Source organism: Silurus aristotelis, assembly GCF_946808225.1.
Source record: "Silurus aristotelis genome assembly, chromosome: 7".
In the NCBI taxonomy this organism is placed as follows: domain Eukaryota; kingdom Metazoa; phylum Chordata; class Actinopteri; order Siluriformes; family Siluridae; genus Silurus; species Silurus aristotelis.
Window position 1 is genome coordinate 22339117 of NC_139580.1, and position 24232 is coordinate 22363348.

A 24232-nucleotide genomic window follows, 5' to 3' on the forward strand; every position below is an offset into this window, starting at 1 on the left:
TTTGATGTTTATTATTGAGTTCATTGTGTTGAGAGAGGCTCACTTTCTCATGTTCATGTTTACCTATTGAATCAGATGATAACTTTATTCACTGTCACTAATTGTGCGTTTAATAGGTGCAGCATTGCCACTATTCAAATGCATTTATAATGGAATACTAGTATAAATACTAGTATTTGATAAAACACTGACCTCCAGCTCTTTTGTAGGCATGCTTTCACATTGTACACCCTGTAAAGTCAGTATATTTACATCATTAGATTAACTCTGTTAAACTGCTCTACATTTCTTACTTCACAGGTCGTCACGATTAATCATGGCTCTAGCTACAGCTACTTAAAGGGCATCTGTATTTATATTATCCATTAAAATACTATTTAAAAGTCACACTCATTTCTAATTAAATCTGATGCAGAACATAATGTGCAAGTCAATACAGCTTACCGAGATTCAGCCTCAAATGTGCTATAGTTCTGAATCTTATTAAAGCTCTCACAGTATCACTTGTTAAAAGAAACTGATTGTCTGAATGGTGGTACTATATTAATTAATAAAAAGGCTTTTTTTTGTAGTTTTATATGTTCCACTTTGTCTTTTACCTGTATAGCTTTGGCAGGTGGTAACTTCGAGTTAAGATTTTAACCAATGACCTTTTTCCCTGCCGAAGCATTTACACATTGCAAGTGAGAATAAATCCCACAGTTTTGCTCGCTGTTGTCTACCTTTAGTGATTTGTTGCAGAACCTTAATTAAAGCCGCATGGTGCACCCTAATACTTCACAGACTCTGCCGCAGGCCACTTGTGAGAGCCCATAAAATCTGACTTGCGCTTGGAAAGTCCAGGCTTTTTTGTCTCCGTTCTGGAATGTAATACTTCATGTTGTTTATTGTAATTGGTCCACTTGGCCTTTTTCTGACGCAACTCATGAGGTTGTGTGTGTGTCTGTGCGTGTGAGAGGATGAGAAAGGGAACAAATTTGCTTGCCTAGTGTTTCAAAAGCTGTATTTATACGTAAACAGATGTTTCAATGATATTCTATGTTGTACTCCAATAGAGTTGTCTTTGCTAAATAAAAAAAACAGGTTTTTAAAGTACAGTGTTCTGACTGAGCATCTATAGCTGTTTGTTGCATGTCTCTATTCTCTTTAGTAGGTGTATCACTAATGTTCACCGTTAATACTTCTTAGTTTCTGTTTTCACTTAAACAATGCATCATCTGTGTAATATTGCACCCTGAGGTTTCATAGTGAGGATCCATTTGTCTTTGCCATAAGCATCTTCATCAGTACATTGGTGAGAAAAGGGTTGTAAATCTTGTTTAATTGTGAATGTGTGCATGCATGAGAACTGAAATTATTTAGTCTAATTCAGAAAATTTATAAAATAATCAACCATGACTGATTTTCATGTGTTGCTTTATGCTGGTTGGGGTGGGTGGTGGCAGGCTCCAGAGGCAAGTACACATTCACATAATTACTGACTCCTAGGGACCAATTCATTTCGCTGCATGTTTTGGGGAAGTAGAAGAAAACTAAAAAACAGAGGGAACCCATGCAAACGTGTGGAGAACCAGTGAAAGTCCTGGAATACAACTCTGCTAATTTTGCCAGCTAAAAAATAAATAAATAATCAGTTATAAGTCATATCAGTTCATTAAATTTTTGAATATTTCATTAAATTATACAAACTGTCCACAAACTGTATATACAATATGGTGCGGTGTTAGCAAAACACATTTAAGGCGTTTATGGAAGATTAGGACTCTGGAAACTGTTACAAATAGCTCCTAAAGACTTCTATCTGGACATACCCAGGCAGACTACTTTTCAAATAGAAGGAATTCCAGCTTTTTTACTGCTCTCTCTCTCTCAGCAGTTGCCATTCTACAAAAATCAGCAGAAGACAACACTAGAAACCTCAAATAATAACCCATAGGGTGAGAGATCATGAACTGCTAGTTTCAGTTACAGTTGATACTGCCTTGTTTCTGTGCCTTTGTTTGTCTACATTAGGAAAGAACTGAGAGGGAAAAAAAAGTTGTTTGTTGGGGTTGCTGAAAAGAAAAGAAAAATATAACACATGGCTGTGCAGCTAATGTTTCATGACCCTCCTGTTTTGGTAAAATAATACACTGCGCGTCAACACCGAACCCCATAATAAAATGGCTTTAAAATCTGATTGGCTGAGCTGTGTACAAAGTTAATGTTAAAGCATAAAGATATACACGTGTCTGTATCACTCATAAATTCTGTATTAATAAACAGTCAAATGGCAAACTAAATAAAGGTTAATCTTTACCTATTATTCTGTCTATAGCCTAAACTTTGTCTGTTGTCTTGCTTAGCTTCCAAGGCTTAGTGTTAGCAGACTACCTTGCATGTACCAGAGAACTGCAAATATTAATAATTACATATTGAATTGTTTTATATAACTTTTTATCACATTGCATTTGTCAGCATATTATAATAGATAAAACCAATAAGCTACTTGAGGCTGTGTGTTACAGAGAATTTGTATCAAGAATATTTTGCATTCTGCTTTGTGTCTTGATTAACAATGCCCTTGGTTGTGATAAAACGACTGTCATGCATATTACCCTTAGCCTTATCGCTTTATTTCACCTGAGAAACAAGGTGCAGTGACAGATACTGACATTGTTCTCAAATTGTCTGGGGGACCTGCAAACTCAAGGTTGTATAAAATATGTCAGCTGACATGGAGTAATTGTGTGACCTACAACCTGAAAACGTTTAGTCCTGACTATGAACTAATAAACCAGACTAACACAACATCTCAGTGTTTTTAACAAGAAATTCTGCTGTATGGTCTGATCAGAACAGTAACGTTCAAAAACTGTTTTGATCGGCTGCGGTACATTTTGAACCATGCTATTTTAGAACTCAAAAAAGAACAGTTTCTAACTGGGCTAAAAGACTATTAGATTATCAGCTAATAAAATATTTGTTTTATTTTTTTTGCCAGTAAGGAAGTTTCCATGAGAGTTCACATTCTTTTCCATTACTGGCCTTTGGATGTTTCAATCTTCTAATCAGTCCCCTACTGGAGTGAACAGAGGATTTAAAAAAAAGTCTGTTTTTAGCTTGTGGATGTTTTGTTATGAATGATCAAATGATGATCAGATCACATTTTAGAAGCATTTTATTTAGAAAATCTAATATCCCCTGGTTCTAAGTAATGAAAGTGGTATTGATGCTGGTAAATTCACTCCCAGTAAACTCCCAGGCTCAATCCTGCAAGACACTTTTTCCTCCGAGTTCAGCTGGCTGATTCCGGTTTCAGTTCTTACATCAGACTCACTCACACACACTTCTGTTTCCATCCACCCCACCATCATTAGCCCATTAGTACCACACTGACTGGAAGGAAATCAGAACACACACCTCTACCAAAACAGAAAGCTCTTTGTGATCACTGCCAGATAAGGTTTTTACCCATCTCATTTCATATATGCATGTTCCACTATGCCTTCAGGGCTTCTGTTCAACAACCACGTGTATTATCCAAATCAAATGTAATCAGCCTGTATGGATTTAATCAATTGGATGGAAAATCATGTTAATGGGAAACTTGAGGCTTACAAAATGAGCTAGAGCTAGATCTAGCTGCCAACAACACCATCCTTTCCCCCTCTTCCCCCATACACACAACCACACTACCAGGCTTCTCTTCTTTAAGGGGAAATTCTCCTCCCTTTTGAGTCTGCTCACTAAATTCAAAACAGTTCACCATGTGTTCTCCACAAATTGCACAAAGTGGTTAGGACACTGGGACTGCTGTTCCTTTATTTGTAACAATCTTGCACTTTTTCTCCCTTCAGCAATCATAACTAATTTAGACAGCTCTAGTTAGAAACTTTGTGGCCTGTTACTTAGCCCACTAATTATCACTTGTGATTCATGTCCCCATATTTTTGAAAGCACTCTAAACCCAAGCCTGATTTATTTCTGCCATAAAGGTTGGAAGAGATTCCCAACATTGTTTCTGTCTTTTTTCCTATTCCTGTTAATGAAGGTTTGTGATGATGGCTACACAATAGATAACTACTGTATTCGAGTAAGAATAAAGAATGAATAATAATGAAACATAACACTTCTGATAATCTGAGATGTTGTGGAGAATAAAAAGAGTTGTATGAGAATGTGAGTTCTGGGAATGGGATATATTTTTTAGCACTGGTCTTACTGTTCTCCACAGTGAATGCATACACTTAAGAAGTTAACCTCCTAGTAGCTTCTTCCTTCCTTCCACAAATGTGCAAATAATTATTTTTTACAATCATTCCCAATGTTTATATATTTATATATATACAATGTCCTCTGTGCTACAGTAGCAATGAATTATGTCTGTCTAACATTCATTTGCTTTTTTTAGGATTTACTGTATTCTCTTTTTTCATTGATGTCTTCATAATGAAGATCCTGGATCATGGCTTTCTTTTTTTTATTTTTTTTATTTTAAAAACCTCTTATATGCACAAATTACACAAGGATAATATTCCAGTATTCCACAGCTTAGCAGCAGTGTTCATGCTGAGGGAAGTTTGAGGCCAGTAAATGACCTTAGCACCAGTGCAACATAAACAAATACCATCCTGCAACCTATTACTATTTGGTTAGTCACTTTTCGACCACTATAGCCCATCTGTACCAAAAACGGAAACCATAAAGAATGAGTCAGATGCATGAACCTATTCACTAATGAGTTTTCCTTGTTTTAACTATTTTTTACCAATTATAAGAAATAAAAAAGTAATAGCTACATCACCAGTCTAAAATGTTTTATACTGTATGCATTTACCAAATACATGAGAATGGCTTTAATCTCATATTTCGTTTTCTTTAAAGTAGCTTTAATGACAGCTTTGCACACTCTTGCCATTTTCTTAGCCGTTTTATAAAGAGACCAGCTGGGATGCCCTTCCAATAATCTTGTTGATGTTCCCACGCATGGTAACCTCTGAGCATTTTTCAAGCTCTAAAATGAAATGTTGTGGGAACATGCTTGTTGTTGGTGTTTTGAAAAAGTAGATTCTTTAAAATCTAAAACACAGTCATTAACTTCACTGTATATTTATATAAAAAAAAACAAGCACTTGAAATGTCTTACAAATCTTGAAATGTCATTTAAAGTATTATTGTGCCAAGACAATTAATAGAATATAAGGGAATGTAAAACATTAAGCAAGGCTTTTGTGTTATGAAATTCATCAATTTAAAATATGAAAGCATTGTGCAAATGTGCACTCCGCATATGTAATATATTCTACGTGTGTCTTTGCTGGTTACAGCAATAAGTCACAACTGACTAACGCATTCTTTTAGAGCATGATGAACAACTTTTCTCAAGTGACATGCAGTGACTAAAAATATAATGTTCGAGTGACTGAATGAAAATAGCAAATGAATGACACTGAGCGACCAATGGCACCCGAAAATAAAACGTAGTAAAACAGCAGCTTGCTTTCAGTAACTGGCCTTTGGATTATGAGAGGCATGAGGACGTGTGTGTTTGGGGCGGGGGGGTTAGCACCCTTTCGCTTTTTAGGGCTCATCAGAGTCCATGACAAAAATGGAACAGCTATAATTGCCTTACATCACTTATCGCCTGGTAGTACAGGTTATATATAGTAATGACACATCTGAACACAGTTACACATCGTAGATGATGATGACACTTATTAAGCCTGTGACATGCAATGAGAGGATCTTGTGTATAAATGCTTCCATGACAACCTTGAATTTAATGTGCTTTAGTCAGTGACTGAATATGTCTGTGACATGCTTGGTGTATATATGTCATTGTTATACTATCAGTAATCAGGAGTCTGTTATCTGGAAAAAATTTAAATAATTAAGAAAACTGACAAAACTGTTGCTTCTGCCATAGAATATTTTGTTAAAAGCAACTTGACATATATACATATGCACAATTCACATTGTGTGCTTAATCTAGTTTATAAAGATTACTTGTATGTATATGTTTTACTTGTATGTATATGGTAATAAGTACAGTCTCCTCCCCTCCAGCAGTCCTGTAGCAAGCATTTATTTAAGGGGGCTGATTTAGGGGGCTTGGTATGGCAACTGGAAAGATGACTGGTCATAAAGTGAGGGAGGGACTTACCGGGAGTGGGGAGATGTGGAGGGAGTAAGCAGCTATAAAAGCTTCTGCTGTATTCTTTCCTGTTCATGCTGAAACAACCCAGATACAGAGACACTAGCAGCAGAGCATCTCAGAAAACCACACTGTGCTGCCCAGCAAGGCACACAATCCAAGGACTTCTGACTCACTAGCTTTTGCGGACCCAGAAGACAAGCTTGTTGGACTGAAAATTTATCACCACATGAGGACATAAAGCATTTTGAAGTGAAGTAATTTAAGCGTGCTACATTCTGTGAGTACACCAACTCTTTTGGAGTGGCAAGAGGAAAAACAGAGTAAATTCGCTCTGGAATCTGTAAAACGTGAAAAGAGGAGAGAAGGCGAAGCAACTAGTGCACCTCAGAGGATAAACACACAGTGTTTCCCATCTCCTCCAATGGCTGTACGTCCAGTGGAGACAGTGGGTTTCAATATGCTTCCTGCTCACTTGATGGCTTCTGCAATGGAAGAGTTTCCACAGCAGCTCCCTGTACCCAAGGGCCCAGCCAGGGGCCGCAGTCGTCCCAGGAGACCTCGAGAGGCTCGCTTCAAAACTCAGCCAGTGACCTTTGCAGAGATTGCTGAAGTAGAGGAGGAAGGAGTCTCACCACTGGAGGAGGAGAGAGCAAGACGCTCGTTCCTGCAGTCACTGGAGAGCCTGAGGAGAAGTACACAATCGCTGCAGCACACAGGAACCACACAAAGCGGCAGAACCAGCACACCGACACAAGCTAGCCTGGACTCAAGTGATTCAGACTCAGCCCAATGAGAGAAACAGAAAGAGAGAGAGAGAAAGAGAGAGAGAGAGAGAGAGAGAGAGAGAGAGAGAGAGAGAGAGAGAGAGAGAGAGAGAGAGAGAGAGAGAGAAAGACAGATTTGTCTTTTCCATGTGATTCTCTTTTCTGTTGTAAAGCTTATTTGCTGGAGTTGACTCCAGTGTGCTAAGCTCTTTGCACATAACCCCTTGAAGCTTACTTTGCAGTTAAAACAGTGCAGTCTTTTATACACATTCTTGTGTCACTCCAGTCAAGCAGCAAGCTAAATAATTTATGCTTCTTAGTTGTAGCATTTCTAATGTTTTTAACTACTTAAATACTTTAAATATTCCAAAATTATCCCCAATACTTGAGGTCTGTTGCTCAGTTTGAGGTTTAAAATGTTGATATTGTTTTAGTTATAATTCCACTGGAAAAAAACAGATGCTTTATTACTGTTTATCTTTGCCACTTTGTCATGATTGTGCAGTCGAGTCAATGATGGAAGAACTGAACCCGCTCTGTAGACACTACATCCTGAGGCTGCCAGAGCAGTACATCTACTAATGAATTCAGATGTTTATCTTATTAATAACAGTGAAATTAGAAACGTTTTGTTGACGCTGTTGACTTGTAAGGTCACAAGAAAAAAAATGAAATTATGTCTTTATACTATTGTTGTACTTTTATTATCTTTGTAAAATTATTTTATAAATATATATAAATATAATGTGAACCTGTCACTTTGCCTTTTATTTGTTTGGTTTGTTCTTTTTACAGTAAGTAGAGTTCAACCAAAAGTGAAAATAATATTATACATACATTAGATAATCAGGTGTGTATGCATGTAAAAACAAAACACAAAAAATGGAAATAGATATTTTAATGTAATTTTTGATTTAATCTTTAAGAGGAAAGTTGTTCATGAGTTCATCAAATCATCTAGAAAATAATTTAGGATCATGATTAAACACTTATATATAGTTATAAGTGATAAAGCTGTCTCCCTTCATAGATAGCAATCATGGCTGATGAGGCCATACTGCAGTAATATTACATCTTAACAAGTGATCATATCTTCAATAAATATTTGCTATTATGAGGTTGTTATATAAAAAAAAGAAATCCTGTTTTTAATCATTTTTAATAAAGAAATATATTCATCTTATTTGCCTATATTCAATCATTAATCTACTTCGCAGGGCATGGTTGAGCCTGTCTCTGATAAGGTAGTATGCATGTCTCATCCTTAGTCTGAAAACACATTTCGACAGACCCTCGCTGGACACTTCACCCAGAGACAGATCTGTTTTTGTGTGGACAGTGTGGATAAGAGCTAAAAATAGGTTTTATTTTACATGCCTACAGATCTAATTACATTACAGAAAAACATGCTTTTGCAACCAGCTGAAGAGACCACTTTACTGAGGCAAACACAGCTGGTTTTATTTTATTATTATTGGGCAAATACTGTATAACGGCAGTAAATCACTCAGTTGGCACCACTTAAAAGCTGGCCATAGATTTGCACAGATGCGGTGTATATAGAGCACTGCTTGCACACCTTTCACTGAATGTACTGTGACAAGCAAAAATGTGATCTAACAAGTGTTTATCTAACAACATTGCTCAAGTTAATCCACTTACCTCTGTGCACTCATATAGCCCTGTAACCTACTTTTTATACAGTTGCCTTGGTGATGAAATATCATGTCTCAGAATTGACAGAAAAACAAACCCAGTGTTATGCTTCACACCACCTGCCCTGTACACTGCATCGTCTATTTCCCAGCATAAATAAAGCAGTGATTCATCATACATAATAATATGATCTACATGCATTCTGTATGTATTTTTACTGTAATCATTAAAAGGAGATTTTATTAGGAGATATCATACATTGTATACTTCATTTTCATGTTTCTTACTGCTGCCTATCATGTGCCCTTGAAAACAAAAAGAAAGAAAAGAAAAACTTTCTCGAATTTCAAAAAGCATGCTTGTAGCAGGCAGCTGAAATGCTACACCTAATCATAGTTATGCAACATGTTGTTCTTTATGAAGTTCAATCCAGATTTCCAGCCTCACTTGTGTATTAGATGTTCACTGAAATACTCATTATTGGGAGCTGTAGTCTCTGATATATGATTAGAATAATAAAAAAGTATGATTCTTGTATTGACTTACTTTGTCCATATGTTTGCTAGGAGACACTTTCTAGAATGTTTCTAGAATGCTTTTAGCATTTATGCCTAAATAATCCGCTATTCTTCCTACTGTAGTCTCTGATATGAGACTGTAATTAGAATTATTGTATATGGTAGTAATATTATTATTCTTTTATAGTATTTGGATCTGCACTATTGGGAGAAGCACAATAACTAAATCTTATACTTTTGATAGGCACCTGTTGTGTCTGTTTATGCTGAGGGGCAACAGCAATTAATCATCTAGGGTGGACTGGGAATTTGTTCAGTTTTTTTTTTTCCATTTAGAAAAAGCAAGCAAGCCATTCTAAATAAAAACACTATGCAAAATCCCCTTCAGAAGTTCATTTACCATATTTGGAGTTAAGGCGATGCTGTGTTTTCAGTGTGAATGATATCACTTCTGGTACTGGTTGACTAAATGAGAAAACAGCACCCAGCCATGTACACTTACATACAACCGTTTGAACCCCATTCTATATTAAAAGTATGGGCATTCTTTATTTTTATTTATTTTTTTAGTTTAGCTGTCTGAGAATGCACTCACTATCTGTGTATCTAATCTAGATTCTCACACGCCACAGAACAGAACAATCATGTGTACTGGGCTGAGACCAAGAGACAGATTACCTCGAGCATTATGCTATTCCCTCTCTCTTGCCACCTCTTTCTTTCTCAGACCTGTAGCAGAATAGAATAATCTTTTCCCACACACTGTTCTGTCAAAGGTACACAGTGAAATGACACAGTGTACAGAAGCCACTTATCTCTCATCCAGGATCTCGTTTTCTTAAATCATGTTGAGGACAGTAAGCAAGGGAATACATAATGGGAGTTCTCAATATGCCATGAGGTAAAGTAGACAATAGTAATGCATAGGAAATCTAACTTAGGTATTCTGTTGTATTGCTGTAATAACTTGTTTCGAGAGTCAAGGTTTGAAGCTGAAATTGTGATCTAAGCTACTCTCTGTGCAAAGACAGTGAAATCTCAAAATGCAACCCAAGACAAGTACTCACTAGGTATTTCCATTTTGGGTAGAGACAGAGAAGCTTATTTAAGCTTTTTAAACAAAGTTTAGACAAAGGACCTTGCACCATTATCCTCTAGTTCCTCTTGGTCAGTCATGTAAACAGTTACTGATGAAAAACTATCCCAGCTAGTGTAGAACATCAACAATATAGAGCAAGTTCTAAAGAAATCAGCCATGTTCTTGGTAATAATCATAGAATGCAGTTTTGCATCTAAGTGAAAACAAAAAGTATTGAAAAATGATGCTACCCATGTGTTGCATTTCTTTATTGATTTATTTTAGTCTTCTAAATGTAGACAGCTTCTTTTGACAAGTAACAATAAGAGACTTTGGAGTCTTCTGTGTAATCAATCATTTTGACAGTAAACATCCTATTACTATGAAAAAGAAAAATAGCTGTTCATGATACTGTCTAGTTTTGTCTCGTACTGACTCACCTTATCCATTTATTTCTTTTTAGATCTTCCTGTGAGAACTGATTCATTTTTTTTAGACCCTGTTCCTGCAACACATTAGGACACTGGTAGTTAATCTTGTAAAAGAGAGCTGCCCTTTTCCTTTCGTCTTCAATTTAAATCTTTAAAACTAAATCTTCAATAATTGTGGCTATTATGTCTACACAAAAAAAGACATTTTGGGCTCACATGCGACGCTCAAAACCTTTCACAGAAAGGTTGTAGATATATTGTGCATCTTTGTATGACAATGCAATTGCTATCTCGTTTCTGATTGGTTAGAAGATTATTATTTTTATGACAAAAAGCAAGAAAAACAGCTCTGACAATAGTTTCAGTTCCATATGTTTATGTACATTTAATTATCTTACAATTTCAGTAGTAACAACTAACACAGGGGTTTGTATGGAGGGGGCTTCAAATAGAACATTTTGGCATGTGCTGTTATTGAAAACTAATCAAATAAATTGATTCTTTTTCTATAATAGCATGCCTGTAATAGCATACATAACAGTTAGGCTGTCAGGTCTAAGCAGCAGCACTTATCTGAAATTCAGGTTAAATCTTGAATTTCCTTAAAGGTACTTCAACCAATCTCTCTGGATAATCTAGAAACTTGGAGGTCTTAAAACTCAATGATTTTTTTTAATCACAAAATAACATCTAAAAATCTCACTGGTTCATCCTTATTAACCACTTTATCTACGGCCTTCAAACAAAACACATGACGCAAGTTGGGAATCAAAAAAACAAAAGTTATTGTATTTTATTAAAAGAATATACATTTGGTCAGAAATCAGATTTGTATCAGAAAGCCTGTTTGTATTTGAATTCTTCAAGTGTGGAAAATTCTTGACTGTTGATCATGTGAAATTCAATATTAAATGTTGTTGGGTTTTTTTTTTATATTTGAACTAAACATTATGTTCCCAAACTTATTAATTCGTCTCTTAATAACAGTCGATTAGCACAGCTCTAGTTATCCACACAAAAATAGTTTTGGCTTTATTTACATAACATTTAACTGTTGTTAATCGTTAAGTAAACATCTATACTAAGTAACAGACATTATTTACAATGAGAAAACAATTAGCAGAGACTTTAAAAGCCAAACGAGTTTGCTCTATTGAGTGACCACAACGTTTCCAAACAGGGGTTGTTCATGCAAGATCACTAACAACAGCTTTCCAAACACCACATTATTTCTAATCCCATTTTACTTGCAGGATCTGGATAAGCTTTTGAGAAAGCCCACTTGGAATATTTTAACTAACTAACTAATAAGCCCACTAATATTATTATAATAATCTGGTATATGTGGCTTGTTTCTCTTGTGATCTGCTTTTTTTTGTCTGTCTTTTTCTTCAATTCAAGCTCGCTGGAACCCAATGGCTTATCCTAAACTGTCCGGTGCAGGGTCTTCTTCATCGTCGCTTTCCTCAGGCTCAACCTTATAAAGCTGTTTTGTTTTCTTCTCTTTTTTGGGTAAAGTACATCAGTCACTGAGTTCTTCCTCATCACTGAAGTATGTGCTCTTCTTGATCCTGGGTTTATGCGAGCTGTCCGATGTGGAACTGTGGCTCGAGTCTGCTGTGATCTGCTTCTTCCGTCTGTCTTCTTCTTCTTCAATTCGAGCTTGCTGAAATGCAATGGCCTGGCTTAAACTGTCCAGTGCAGGGTCTTCTCCTTCCTCTTCACTTTCCTCAGGCTCGACCTCGTCAAGCTGTTTCATCTTCTTCTTCTTTTTCTTCTCCTTTTTGGGTGGAGGCTCTCTGTCTCCGAGCAAGTTCTTTGGACAGGCGTAGCTCAGGTGACCGTCTTCGCCACATTCGTAACACTTGGTCTTGTCTGTGTAGTTTCTTCTCCTGATGAACTCTGCAGCTCTTCCATTGTCAACAGCGATGCTGGCTTTCACCATCCTGCCGAACAGCTCCTTATGGTTCAGAGACCGAGAACAGTTATGCGCTGATTCTCTGTCCAGGAACAGCACAAACGCCACACCTTTACTCTTCCGCGTCTGTTTGTCCTTCACAATCGTCACCTTCACGACTTTGCCGTATTTCGTGCATAACTTGTGCAAGTCGCTGTTTGTCAGAGAAAACGGCAGATTAGAAATGTAAACTGTGCTTTTACTTGGGGCCAAACCGCCGCTCATTTTCCACTGAAATGTCGCTCCGTCTTCGTATTTGTGTAAATATTTGAACCGGAAATACTTCGCGCCCCTGGAGCTGGCGGAAATGACGAAACTGTTGAACGTGTTTGTTTATATATGTGTGTGTGTGTGTGTGTGTGTGTGTGTGTGTGTGTGTGTGTATATATATATATATATATATATATATATATATATATATTTAAATAATTGTAATACATTCCTTGCTGATCCCAGCTTTTCACGCCCTTCTTCTCAAAGATATTATTCTTTTATTTATTACAAAAAAGTTTGTATATTGACTATGCCAACAACTTTAGTTTATTTTACGCAACCTTTTCTTTCGATTTTCATCTCTTCTGGGATTCAACTGTTTACATTTGCTCCTCACAGTCATATAAAGCACTTAAAAACCGTGATTTGCTTGTGACGGTTTATTTCAAGAAAAAAAAATCTTTTATCATCTTTATCATAAACTGTATCATCACCTTTTTTCTTCTATTCGTGTATGTTTTTTTCATGTGGTGGTTTTACCGTTGTTCATGTACAGTATTCAAATCGTGAATGTTGAATGAATGCATACATTTTATTCTGCGCAATGATTAAAAAAATAAAAAACTCGCCCTTTTTGTTAGTCTGTGCACATGGATGGTGAAGTTCTCAAAATAAATATCCTAAATATTACATTAGATAAATAACGTAATAATATATCATTATATAAATATAATGCTTTTAGTAATCAATAACATTAGAATAAATATAAATATTGGCTATACAAAAGAAATACCAACGCGTCATAATAATGTGTATGGTTTTTTTTAAAAAGGAGATTTGATTGATGTTACTCTCGTCCAATCATAGGCGGAGAAATGGATGACGCATGTAGACCGCTACAGCCAATGACAGCTCGAGTTTGGAAAGTCAACTGTGAAGCGCCAAGTGTTTGAGCTCGGAGAACAGAAGAAAATGGCGATTTGTACTCTGTTGTAGTTGGTACTTTTAATGTTAATATTTTATACATAGTCCATGTTTTTCACTTATTGAGGACGTTGGAAAATCGTTTACTCGACCTTGTGTGATTCTTTATAGAGAGTTAGTTTGGGGTTTGTTCCTCCACTGTGCTAACTATATCATCATTTTAGATGTTGCTAGTGGAGCAAGTTACCTAGCTATCTAAGTAAACAGCCATGCAGTCTCCACTTTTATACGTGTTTTATCGAGCCAGGCTTTTTGTGTAGATATTATTATTAACACTACAGTTGACATATTAGAAAGTATTTCTTACCGAATGAATGATGGCCGCTCATAACGTTGTTTTTGCTATCGATGTCGACTCTCGTGCTGAAACGCTCAGCCTTCAGACAGACGTGTACCTCAGTCACGTAAAGCAGTGGATACTGAAGGTTCTGCTTTCCCTGGGCAGTAAGTATGGTTTCGAGAACGTGCGATGGGGCTACAAGTTTTTCCATTCAAGAAGTGTAAAAAGTGCAAGTCTTATACCAAGAGGCACCGATTTCAAAGAACTGCAAGAGAAAGCGTTCAGCGATTTTGAAGACGAACTGATCCATAAAGTTGGTGGCAGTCAGAAGTCTTCTGATATCCAGCACAGATTGCGATGTCCGAGTCCAGCGATGTGTGTGCAGAACACATTAAAGGAGACTCTCCTGGACTTCCAGTGGGACAGACCAGACATCACTTCTCCCACGAAACTCTCATTACGACCCAGAAGGTCAACTAGGAACACAACAAATATTCCCATGGCAGATGAGGATGTCTCATGCCAAGGAGAAAATGTTGTGTTTCTTGTCTCAGAGTGTCCATATTCCAGTAGAGAGGTGCTGGATTTCTTGCAGCTGCGCAGCGGAAACTCTGGTGGTCAAAAGGATTTGCATGAGCTTATTCTACCAAAGGGTCTGATAGACATGCTCATTTATCGGAAAGTTGTCCTGCACTGGGCCGATTGCAGGTCTTTTCAGGTTTGTTTTAATCTTTTCGATAATGCACAATTTCAACTACTTAGATAATTCAAACACATATTGTAGGTAATACCAAACACTCTGTCAGCAGGTTGATGATCAGGCTGATGACCTCACTGGCTTGAAGACCATAATGGAGGCACTGCAGCTTGTAGCTGGAAAAGTGATCCCTGTATTCACCCTGGGTATTACCCCAAAACATAAAGTTCCTAACTCGAGCACTAGGGACAAGCTCGCCTTTCCAACTGGCTCAAGAACAGGATACGTTTTGTCTTCTGAAAAGACATACAAGCGAGCTTTCCCAGCTTTCACAGGGACCCTTTGCTGGGGGGCAGGTGATAAATGTTGCCCCAGAAAATTATTTTTTGACATCCTTATGAGTTTCATATACTTTAGCTTTGACACTGCTGTTCTCATGTTTTGCAAGATGAGGACAAACGGACCTGCAGTGTTTCAGTGGAGCCTATGGCATGCAGACAAAGGTGTCTGTGCGCTCCTGTAGAGGTGACTCTCAGATGTGTGTTACGTGGCCTGGACACCTCCTGTCTCAGACAGTCAGCTTCAGAGTGCTGGGTCCTCTCTTGTCCACAAAAACCACAGCAAGACCAAGTTGCTTTTCAAAGTCTCTTCAATGAGCTTTCCATTTTAGCTTCTGACATGGTAATATTATTTTTCTACATCTAAGCTACTATAAACAAGATATAGCACGACTTTATTGCATAGTTAATTATGATACAAAATATAATTTTTTTTTTAAATAAACTGAATGTTTGTTTATTTTGTGTTCGTACAGTTAGCCGAGGTCAGTGAAGGAGGGCAGGTCCACTCTGCAGTACTGTCAGTATTGTCCTCCAATCTGGCTCTTCTGACAGTTCTCAACAGTAACGAAGCTCTGAGTGCATGCCTCGTTCCCTCAGAAACTGGAGACCTTCTTGACTCCTCAGAGCTACCGGACATTGTCAGTAGTGTTCTCAAGGACGTCATGAAAGATGATGATACCTCAGGTATGTACGTCATGTTTTAACTGACAAAAACCAGACTGGATTGGGATGTTTGTTGTTGCCATGCTTTGCCTCCAACACCAATAGTGGCTTCTTTCACATGGTTTGAATTGATCTCAGTGCATACACCCTCTGTTCATTTAATTAGAAGGCATGAACCAAAATGACCTAAAACGTGTGGTCTCTGCTTCCATGAAAATTAGCTCGATTTATTTTCATGAGGTTTATTTTTTTTTTCCTATTACCACATTTCTTCTTAAATTTATACTATAATTTATTTGGTCTGTGTAGTGTGAGACAACATTGGTCTAATATGTAGGAAAAAATTAGCAGAACAAATTCCACCCAGGCTATGCAAACAGACTGATAGTTTACATGGGTTGTCTTGTTTACACACAGTATACCTCATTTTAAGAATTATGTTATATGGAAAGGAGAGCATTATTTAAAAATATTAATTAAAATGCTTTTTAAAATGCCATTTGCAATTTGCATTCCCCAGAACAACCAAGTCCACATCAGATTCCTGAGTGGGCAACTCAAGAGCTTCAGCAGCAGACTAATCACACAGCAGAGCTTACAGAGGGCTGGTTTCCTCTATCTGACCATTCTGGGATTAGTTGCCATTTGATGGAGTCAATGAGGTATTATTTTTTATTTGTTATTATTCTCATAATACTAAGTCACAATTTCCATTTAATTATTGGCAGTTGCTGGTTGTTGTTGTTTTTTTTTTTTCCATTTAGGAATAATACAATTAATAAATAATATTAAGCCATGTGCCACTCTTGGTGTTTCATCCCCTGTAGGCTTCTGCATGCTGCTCCAGAGGAACAAGAACAAACAGATGACGATACTCAGGAGCTGACAAACAGCCTGGCAGAGCTCTATAAAAACAATAAAGTTGGTCCCAGCAGTGGCTTGAAAGGGAAGAAAAGTTAGTATATCCCTGATTTGCTATTGACATTATTTTCTTTTTGAGCCATTGTGTTACAACTCATTTTGACATGTGATATTTGTAAAGGGCTACAATACTTTTGATTGTTTGCTAATGATCTGTTCCAAAGGAGGTACTCAGCGTACACCAGTTCGCCAGAAGATGAAGACTATGAGTCGCTCTTTGCAGATGTTGAATGTTGCACGCATTAATGCAAAAGTACAAAAGAGTCAGACAGAAGCAGATTCTTCCAACACCGCCAAAGGCACAGAGAAGAGAGGCAAGAGAAGCTCCAGTGAAAGGACCAGACCAGGTCCCCTGCGTGAGTAATATAAATTTTAGTTTAACCATTGCTTTATGTGTGTTTACAGATGACCAGAATTTACTGAACTCTATATTTACTGTATCATAGATTTTAAAAATGAAGAGGAACTGCTTTCCCATCTGAGCCTGAGATATCAACAGGCTGTGGAGGATAAGTGTGTCACTCTTGTCACTCAAGTGCAGGATCTGCTTTCAGTGGTGGAAAGTTTCGTGAAAAGTAACGTCACTACTGGGGTAAACAAAACCTATATTAAGTAGATTGTCCATAGAGTTTTCACTAATCAGCTTTAGTGAAACCGTTTGCAGTTGTTGACCCTTCATTGTTGCTCTCCTTGTGTAGGCTTCATTCATAAATATAATCAAGAAGCACCTCTTAAGAAGCACCCAGTCTATTCGTCAGCTCTATGAAAGTAATGAAGACGCTGAGAGTAAAATTAGAGAGTATGTATTGATCTTTTTTGTTAACATCAACAAATGAATTATTATGGCTGTTTAGAAGATTGTAATAATAATTGTCGTTGATTACAAATTTCAAATTTTACTTGTTAGTTGTCAGCTACAAGTTGTCCTCAGACTTGAGCTGTGTAAACCGCTGTCTTCACCTGATCAAGATCATGTGGAGGAGATGGTGGAGGAGGTAAGAACTCATCAAGATTATTGTAATTATTATTATAGCAGAACATCAAACTCTAATAAGTTTCCACTGGTCTTTGTCTTAGATGGCTGGAATGCTACGTGTGATATCTCTCACAAAGGATCCTGTTTACCTGTCAAAGTTCATGCAGGAGGAGGTTATACCATTGTAAGTACTTGAACTTCAATACAGATTGTGAATTTGTAATTTTAAGATGATTCTTTTGTAATTAGAGGTACTGTGTGCATATGTTATAGGTACCTGACTGGCATACCTAAGGTCCTGGCAGATGTCTACCACAGTCTTGGCACTCAGCTGCCTGAAATACTTGTTGCAGTTCTGCCTTCTGATTTCTTTAGTGATGACTCCATGGCAAAAGAAAGTGTCTCTGTAAGTCCTTCACAAGTGTCAGCCACACAGAGCCTAGTCTCCAGTGTCGGATATCGGCTTGAAGAGTTACGCAATCGCTCAGCTAAAAAGAGAAGGTGGGTAACGAACACAGAGTATATTATATTCAAATGTATGTCAATGATTATATAATTCACTGTTTGTTTGCTTTTAGAACCAGCATGCTTACACGTCATAAGAGTATGACTGAGGCCTCCCAAAACCTTCGGCAAATAGAGATGCCCAGGAAATCCACAAGACAAGTGAGTATAGGTTCTTTTTTATGTTTTGATTTAGTTATGTCTGTGGAAAAATCGCTGCCATTGTTTTCTTGCTGTCATGACAGGCTAAACCAAAGGAATGTGTTCCTGCAGAGAAGTGCAATGTAGGAGGCCAACCAACCCAAAAACAAACAGTTCAAGGCATGTAATTTAAGATCCTTTCTTGCTTTAAGTACAATGTTTTGTCATGTAGCCGATTATGTCATACTTTTCTGTAAACGGTCAACAATGTTTTTCAGAAGTGACAAAGGTGCGGAGAAACCTTTTCAACCAAGAGACAATGTCTACCTCAAAGAAAACAAAAATGCCTCGGAGCCAGTCTGTATCAGCAGTAGATGTAATAAAGAAAAGGAAGCGGTCACAGATGGAAGATGGTAATAAAACTTTGCTCTTTTTATTTCCAAATGAGTATGATATGACTTAATACTTAATTTCATTGTGCCTTGACCTAATAGTGTCATACCCCACTTTTTGAATTTTTTATTTAATTTTTAAGAATGAAGCACTTTTTTTTTATTCTTTGCATTATTATTTTTAGTTTAAAAATTATTTTTTTAATTGCAGGACCACACAATTTATTAACAAAAAAAGTATCTGAGACCCCCCTTCATAAGCAGGTATCAAATCGTCTGTTACATAGACAGAGAAATAGCAGGTAAGTTCCACAAATTAAGCAGTGATCATTTTTATCATGCTATTTAAAACATGATTATTTAATTATTATTTCAACTCAAAATGGTGAATAATTTGCGTATGATTTCTTCGTCAGGAATTCAAGTGACACTGATCTGATCATTGTTGAAGAGTCTCCAGTTAAACCTGCTACGGGTCAGTTACTTTTATTTATTATAAATGTAAATGTTAAAAGAAATATATAGAGATTGTTTTATTCATGTCTTGACATTGTTTTTTGCTAGATTTGAGGAGAAGTCCTAGAATAAAAAAACTTGAAAGGAGACATTCCAGTGTCTTTTATTCAAGCTCACAACCACGGTCCCGAAATTTGGACAGAGCACTGTCCTCTTCACAGGTCCCAGTCTCGGAGAGCAAAGGTGCGCAAGAACACATTGCCTTGTTGTTCCACTCTTATTGGGACAGTAATATGGATAATACATAAATATAGATCTTTAACCTGTAAGACCTTAATATACTTGTAGGTGGTATTAATATTAAGGCGGTTAAGTCACCAATGAGACTTCTTTTTGGTGCGGCTGAGTCGCCTGCTCGCCCTTCCACATCCAGATCGACCATTAGAAACGCCAAAGTTGATCGGCTTGGGTCTACAGAGTCTGTCTTTGAGGTAATAAACCTGTCAGCATCACACGGCGCTCTGTACAGATTTAGTTTAATGAATATAAACAAATTTTGATATTACATGTAGTGGATATTTTAAAGACATTTAAGGTTTTTGTTTCTGCACTTTGTCCATTCAGACTAGAGGTCGACCAATTAATCGGTTTTGGAGATCAGCAAAAAAAACGACTAATAGTTTTCCCCAAATTTTTTTCTGCGCTGGACCGGCTGAGAATGTCTGCTGTCAATATACAGTTCGAGAGTGGCCTTTAGAGGCGAATCACTCATGCCATGTGCTGTTTTTCTTGAAACGCAAGCTTCATTTAATCTTAGCTCACAGTGCATTAACTAAAGTTAACAGATAAAATTAAAATGATCTTAACTTCAAAATGTATTTGTAAATGTTAAAAATAACAAACGAACCATGATCAATACTTCGAAAGCATTTATTAACTTCAATTAATGTTACAAATGGAATGTTAGTTTAAAGAGTTACCATTTCACATAAAATGGTAATGCTTTAATGGTCATCTTTAAATGTCTTCACAAAGGCCAGAGCATTGAAATTACATTTACTTTTATTTATGTTTTTTTCTTTGTAATATTTTGCATGTAACTTTTGCATGGAGTGTTTTTAATGCAGTATCCATTCTAAAAACTATCGGGTGATTAATCGGTTATCGATAAGTACAATCCAACCTAGCTATCGGTAATATCTATCAGTCAACCTCTAATTCGGACCCTACAAGCTATAAGACTTTGGATTAGAAAACTATATCTACAATATATTAACAATAAATAATACAATTGCAGAACAAGTGGTGATTTCCAGACTCATGTTAAGAACTATAGTTATACACAATGCATGCTTAGATATATTGGTCCATTGAAAGTCTTTTTAAATAAACAAAAATTTACTTTTCAAAAGAATATAATAATGATGTTTATTACAAATCCTAAATGTTTATTTATACAATTCATGTTTTTTTCCCCCAGAACTCCAATAAAACTCCACAAAAATCTCCATACAAACAGCTGGCTTCTTCGTTTGGGAGCAGAACTCCCAGGACCCCCACTTCTTCCACCAAAGGTCAAAGCTGTTTCTTCGCTAAGAGCCCAGGCTGTGCTGTTGGAGAACACAGCATGGTCCTTAAAGGAAGTCCATCTAGATCTCCTGCATCAAAATGCTTAGTGCTAGAAACACCAAAGAAAAGCCCACTAAAAGGCATTCTTAAAACCCCTGTGAAAAGCTTTATGGAATGTGGCTCCCCTTCTGGCCCCATTGTTAGAAGTCCCAACGTGAGAACCCCAAGGAAAAGTGTAACTTGGTCTCCATCTCCATGGAAAGGATTGCCAGAACAACACTTTAAAGTCCCAGATTCTCCAGTTGCCTCCATTAGATATTCCCCAAGATTGATCACACCAAGCAAACTTGGCCGAGATCAGGGTGGTATTTTCAAAACTCCTGAGAAATCAAGTCAACACAAAAGCAATGTGTCCCCTAAAACATCATTAAGTGTGCCTGAGGTTAGAAGACATGTTGCCACTGAAGAACCAGAGCTGAGTCAGAGGTCAGAGAAAACTAGAAGAACATTAAGTTTGCAGGGGAAAGATGACCCACAGAGTCCAAATAATATTTTTTATGAACATCAATCACCACCAACACCGGGATTGAAAACACCTATTAAAAGCCCTGGACCAACTCACACAATGTGCACTCGTTCTGGAAGAACACCTCTTAAACATTTAGCTACTCAGCCTCTTGACAAAGCAAAAGGCTTAAGTGATAAAATGTCGCTTCAAAAAGAGAGTTCACCAGAATTAACTCTTAGATCACCATCATCTGGCAGCGGTTCATCCGGTAGCACAAATCATCCAAATACTTTATCAGATGGGACTGAGCATAACCAGGCAGTACATCATACCAAAACAAAAGCCATTGATGGACAGAATGAAAGCTTTCAGATGATGGAGGAGGCATCTTCTTCAGACACTCAACAATTTGATTCATCACAGTTCAGTGCTACTTCTACAGAAGAGAGCATTGATATTGCAGAAGCCTCTGTAGTGAAGACCGAATTAACCGGTGGTATTAAGATGAACATTTCCTTCTCACGGAAGCCATCCAAATCCTCAGAGGTTTTTGAATTCACAGGCACACCAGCATTTCCTGCCAAAATCAAGCAAGCGTGTAGTAGATACGGCTTTCGTCAGACTCCAGATCGACAACAAAGAAAGGCAGCAGCGCGGCTTGGTTATTCACCTGGGTTTCCAGTGTTCTCTCATCCACAAGCCTCGGGAACACCTGTGCATCGAGAGAAGCAGCCTGTTGAATCAAATCCTCTTACTTATCAAGTAGAACTGGAAATGCAGGCATCAGGTTTGCCTAAGCTTAAGTTCAAGCGTACTGACTCTTTTAATTCTGGTGAAACATCTGATGCAACTAAAGGGCTGGTTTCACATCTAAATAGCAAGCCTTTAAGAGTTGATAGCCCACTAACACATTGTTCAAAGCATCGAGAACCTAGCTGTATATCTCCACCTCATTGCACACCTGGGAAGGGAAGTGTCCAGAAATATATATGCCAGTCAATTACACCTACAAGGCTGCTTACAAATAGCCCTTCTCCTCTGGGTGCTGGGGAACACGTGCCTTGGACACCGTCTCCTCAGAGCCTAGGAAGGTCAACACCAGAGAACTTCAGGACTTGGCCTCGCAAGAAAAGGGCGAGGACGGGATTGCTGGGGACCAAGGAGAGCAAGGAAGGGGCTGACATCTTGGAAGACCCAGAACTTGATGGTGTGTTTAGACTGCCAGGGGCAGAAGAACCTAAGGAGTTAAGGGATGTGCCTGCTTTTAAGTACACAGGTATTCCATCCAAACTTTGTTCTTCAGAGGAGAAGGACTGGACAGAATCTGTGGTGCCTAACTGTGACAAAAGAGACAATATGAAATGCAGTGAGTTATCATGGATAAGTGGGACAGGAACTTTTGGCTCAGGTAAGACTTGAACCACACATCTCTTATTAGTATAGACAGATAGATAGAGGGGGGACAAGAAGTAGTTTGACACTGAGGGGGTTATGTTGAATGTGCCAATGAATATCGGGCTAAAAGTACAATTGTCCAATTATTTCTGACCCTTAAAATTAAAGCTGAAATTCTGTACTTTTAACCCGATATTCATTGCCCGATATGCTGGATAGCCCGATATCATATTCAATATATATACTTACAAGTAACTAGACAAAAGACCTTCAGTTGTCATTTGCATCTAAAATCTGTTTGCTGTTAACTCCAAATATTTAGTCCAAAGAGCTGTTAAATGATATCAAATTATCATTGTTAGTAGAATTACCAATTATTCCCTACCTGTTGTCTATATGGACCATGTGGGTGATTGTTTTTACAGTGGTCACCCCTCCACACTCCAAAGTGAAGAAACCGGTTTCTGCCAGTGGAATTTTTGCTCTCACACAGTCACCCCTTTTATACAAAGGGAAAAAGGCCTCTGTTACCATGGAAACCACACAATCAGACGGTGAGATGATTCTACCAGGAACACGTGATATAAAGAAGATTTGTACTTAAACAGTCACTGTCTAAAAATTAACATTAGAAAGAGACAAATACTTAATATTTCATTTAAAGTGCTATGGCAGGATATATTTCTTTATTTTTTTTTTTTTCACAATTTGCAGGATGTTTAACACTTAAATCTTGTCATACTAAACCTTTTAAAAAATTTATATTTGTAACATTTTATTATCTAGTACATTTTTACATTGATCTAACTTGCATTTTTGTTATCTTTCCACAGAATCAAGTGGAAACTCAGAGCAGTATGGTAGTAAAGGCATGCACACGTTTAATGTCTCACCTCTTAGCCAACCACGGAAGCGCCAGTCTTGTGGTAGGACATACAGCCGGAAGAGACTGCTGGATCAATAAGGTTTTGACTAACCTTAATACTGTTGTTGTTGCTGTCTTTTTATGTATTTCTGTTTCATTGTTGTGTGTATCTGTTTTTATTCTCTTATGTGGACTTTAGAATTTTATGCACTATTGTATATATTTAAAATTATGTGAAAAATCTAAAAATAGTCCGATTCTTTTTTCTTTTTTTTTTTTTTTTTGTCGTCTATGGTCCTTTTTTTTTCTTCAGTCTGTAAATTGTTGAACATTTTCTGCGATTAAATTCTCTTCTACTGCCTATGATAAATTTTATGCATTTTAGCATAGATCTTAATGAAAAATTTTAAACAAAAAAAAATAATTATTGATAAATGCAGACAAAGGAAACGCCATGTTCATGTAGTAGAGCAGTGGTGCCATTTTCATACTCTATCTGGGTTTGTAGAAAAAAGTAATTGCAAAACATGTTGCACTTTTACTTTCACACACCTGGTATTTGTTCTGTAATAAACTGTGAAATATTTGTAAATGTGAAACAAATTATTTTAATAAAGATTATGTTCTTAAAAAGGTTTTGGATTATCATGATAGAACTTTGAATGTAAAAAAACAAAACTGAATATTTGTTGCAACATTTTTCTATGATGTCTTCTGAAACCGCAAGATCCAACTGCTCAGTTTTACATCACTTTTATAATGTGGCCATCTACTGGACATACAT

At 37.2% G+C, this 24232-nt stretch overlaps 3 protein-coding genes across 5 annotated transcripts; 2 read left to right on the forward strand and 1 right to left on the reverse strand.

The window, feature by feature from the left end:
• Positions 1–6197: 6197 nt before the first annotated feature.
• Positions 6198–8086, forward strand: cUnh11orf96 (chromosome Un C11orf96 homolog). The gene has a single exon (XM_083545727.1). The coding sequence runs from the start codon at positions 6561–6563 to the stop codon at positions 6930–6932; it is 372 nt and encodes a 123-aa protein (XP_083401853.1). The 5' UTR covers positions 6198–6560; the 3' UTR covers positions 6933–8086.
• A 2859-nt stretch (positions 8087–10945) lies between these two features.
• On the reverse strand, positions 10946–12853 carry zcrb1 (zinc finger CCHC-type and RNA binding motif 1). The gene has a single exon (XM_083546641.1). It carries the CDS (start codon positions 12766–12768, stop codon positions 12109–12111), a length of 660 nt encoding a protein of 219 aa, XP_083402767.1. The 5' UTR covers positions 12769–12853; the 3' UTR covers positions 10946–12108.
• An 810-nt stretch (positions 12854–13663) lies between these two features.
• ticrr (TopBP1-interacting, checkpoint, and replication regulator) lies at positions 13664–24081 on the forward strand. Of its 3 annotated transcripts, none has more exons than XM_083546639.1 (22): positions 13664–14738; positions 14830–15073; positions 15166–15398; positions 15532–15742; positions 16242–16383; positions 16549–16676; positions 16807–16998; positions 17089–17234; positions 17341–17441; positions 17550–17637; positions 17720–17802; positions 17892–18119; positions 18197–18284; positions 18368–18443; positions 18542–18676; positions 18867–18957; positions 19072–19130; positions 19220–19354; positions 19460–19602; positions 20592–22596; positions 23009–23137; positions 23417–24081. In XM_083546639.1, the coding sequence occupies exons 1-22, from the start codon at positions 14055–14057 to the stop codon at positions 23545–23547; spliced, it is 5472 nt and encodes a 1823-aa protein (XP_083402765.1). In that variant the 5' UTR covers positions 13664–14054; the 3' UTR covers positions 23548–24081. The 3 variants fall into 3 exon arrangements, with proteins under 3 accessions (XP_083402765.1, XP_083402764.1, XP_083402766.1); XM_083546638.1 differs by having other exon boundaries at positions 13686–14738; positions 14827–15073; XM_083546640.1 differs by having other exon boundaries at positions 13921–14738; positions 14827–15073; positions 15532–15746; positions 16252–16383.
• Positions 24082–24232: the final 151 nt, after the last annotated feature.

Bases quoted from the DNA above. Each gene is read 5' to 3' on its own strand.
- cUnh11orf96 (XM_083545727.1), top strand. From the start codon at position 6,561: ATGGCTGTACGTCCAGTGGAGACAGTGGGTTTCAATATGCTTCCTGCT.
- zcrb1 (XM_083546641.1), bottom strand. From the start codon at position 12,768: ATGAGCGGCGGTTTGGCCCCAAGTAAAAGCACAGTTTACATTTCTAAT.
- ticrr (XM_083546638.1), top strand. From the start codon at position 14,055: ATGATGGCCGCTCATAACGTTGTTTTTGCTATCGATGTCGACTCTCGT. The intron at 17,638-17,719 runs GTAAGAACTCAT...TCTTTGTCTTAG, and splicing joins TGGAGGAGATGGTGGAGGAG to ATGGCTGGAATGCTACGTGT. The intron at 23,138-23,416 runs GTGAGATGATTC...ATCTTTCCACAG, and splicing joins GGAAACCACACAATCAGACG to AATCAAGTGGAAACTCAGAG.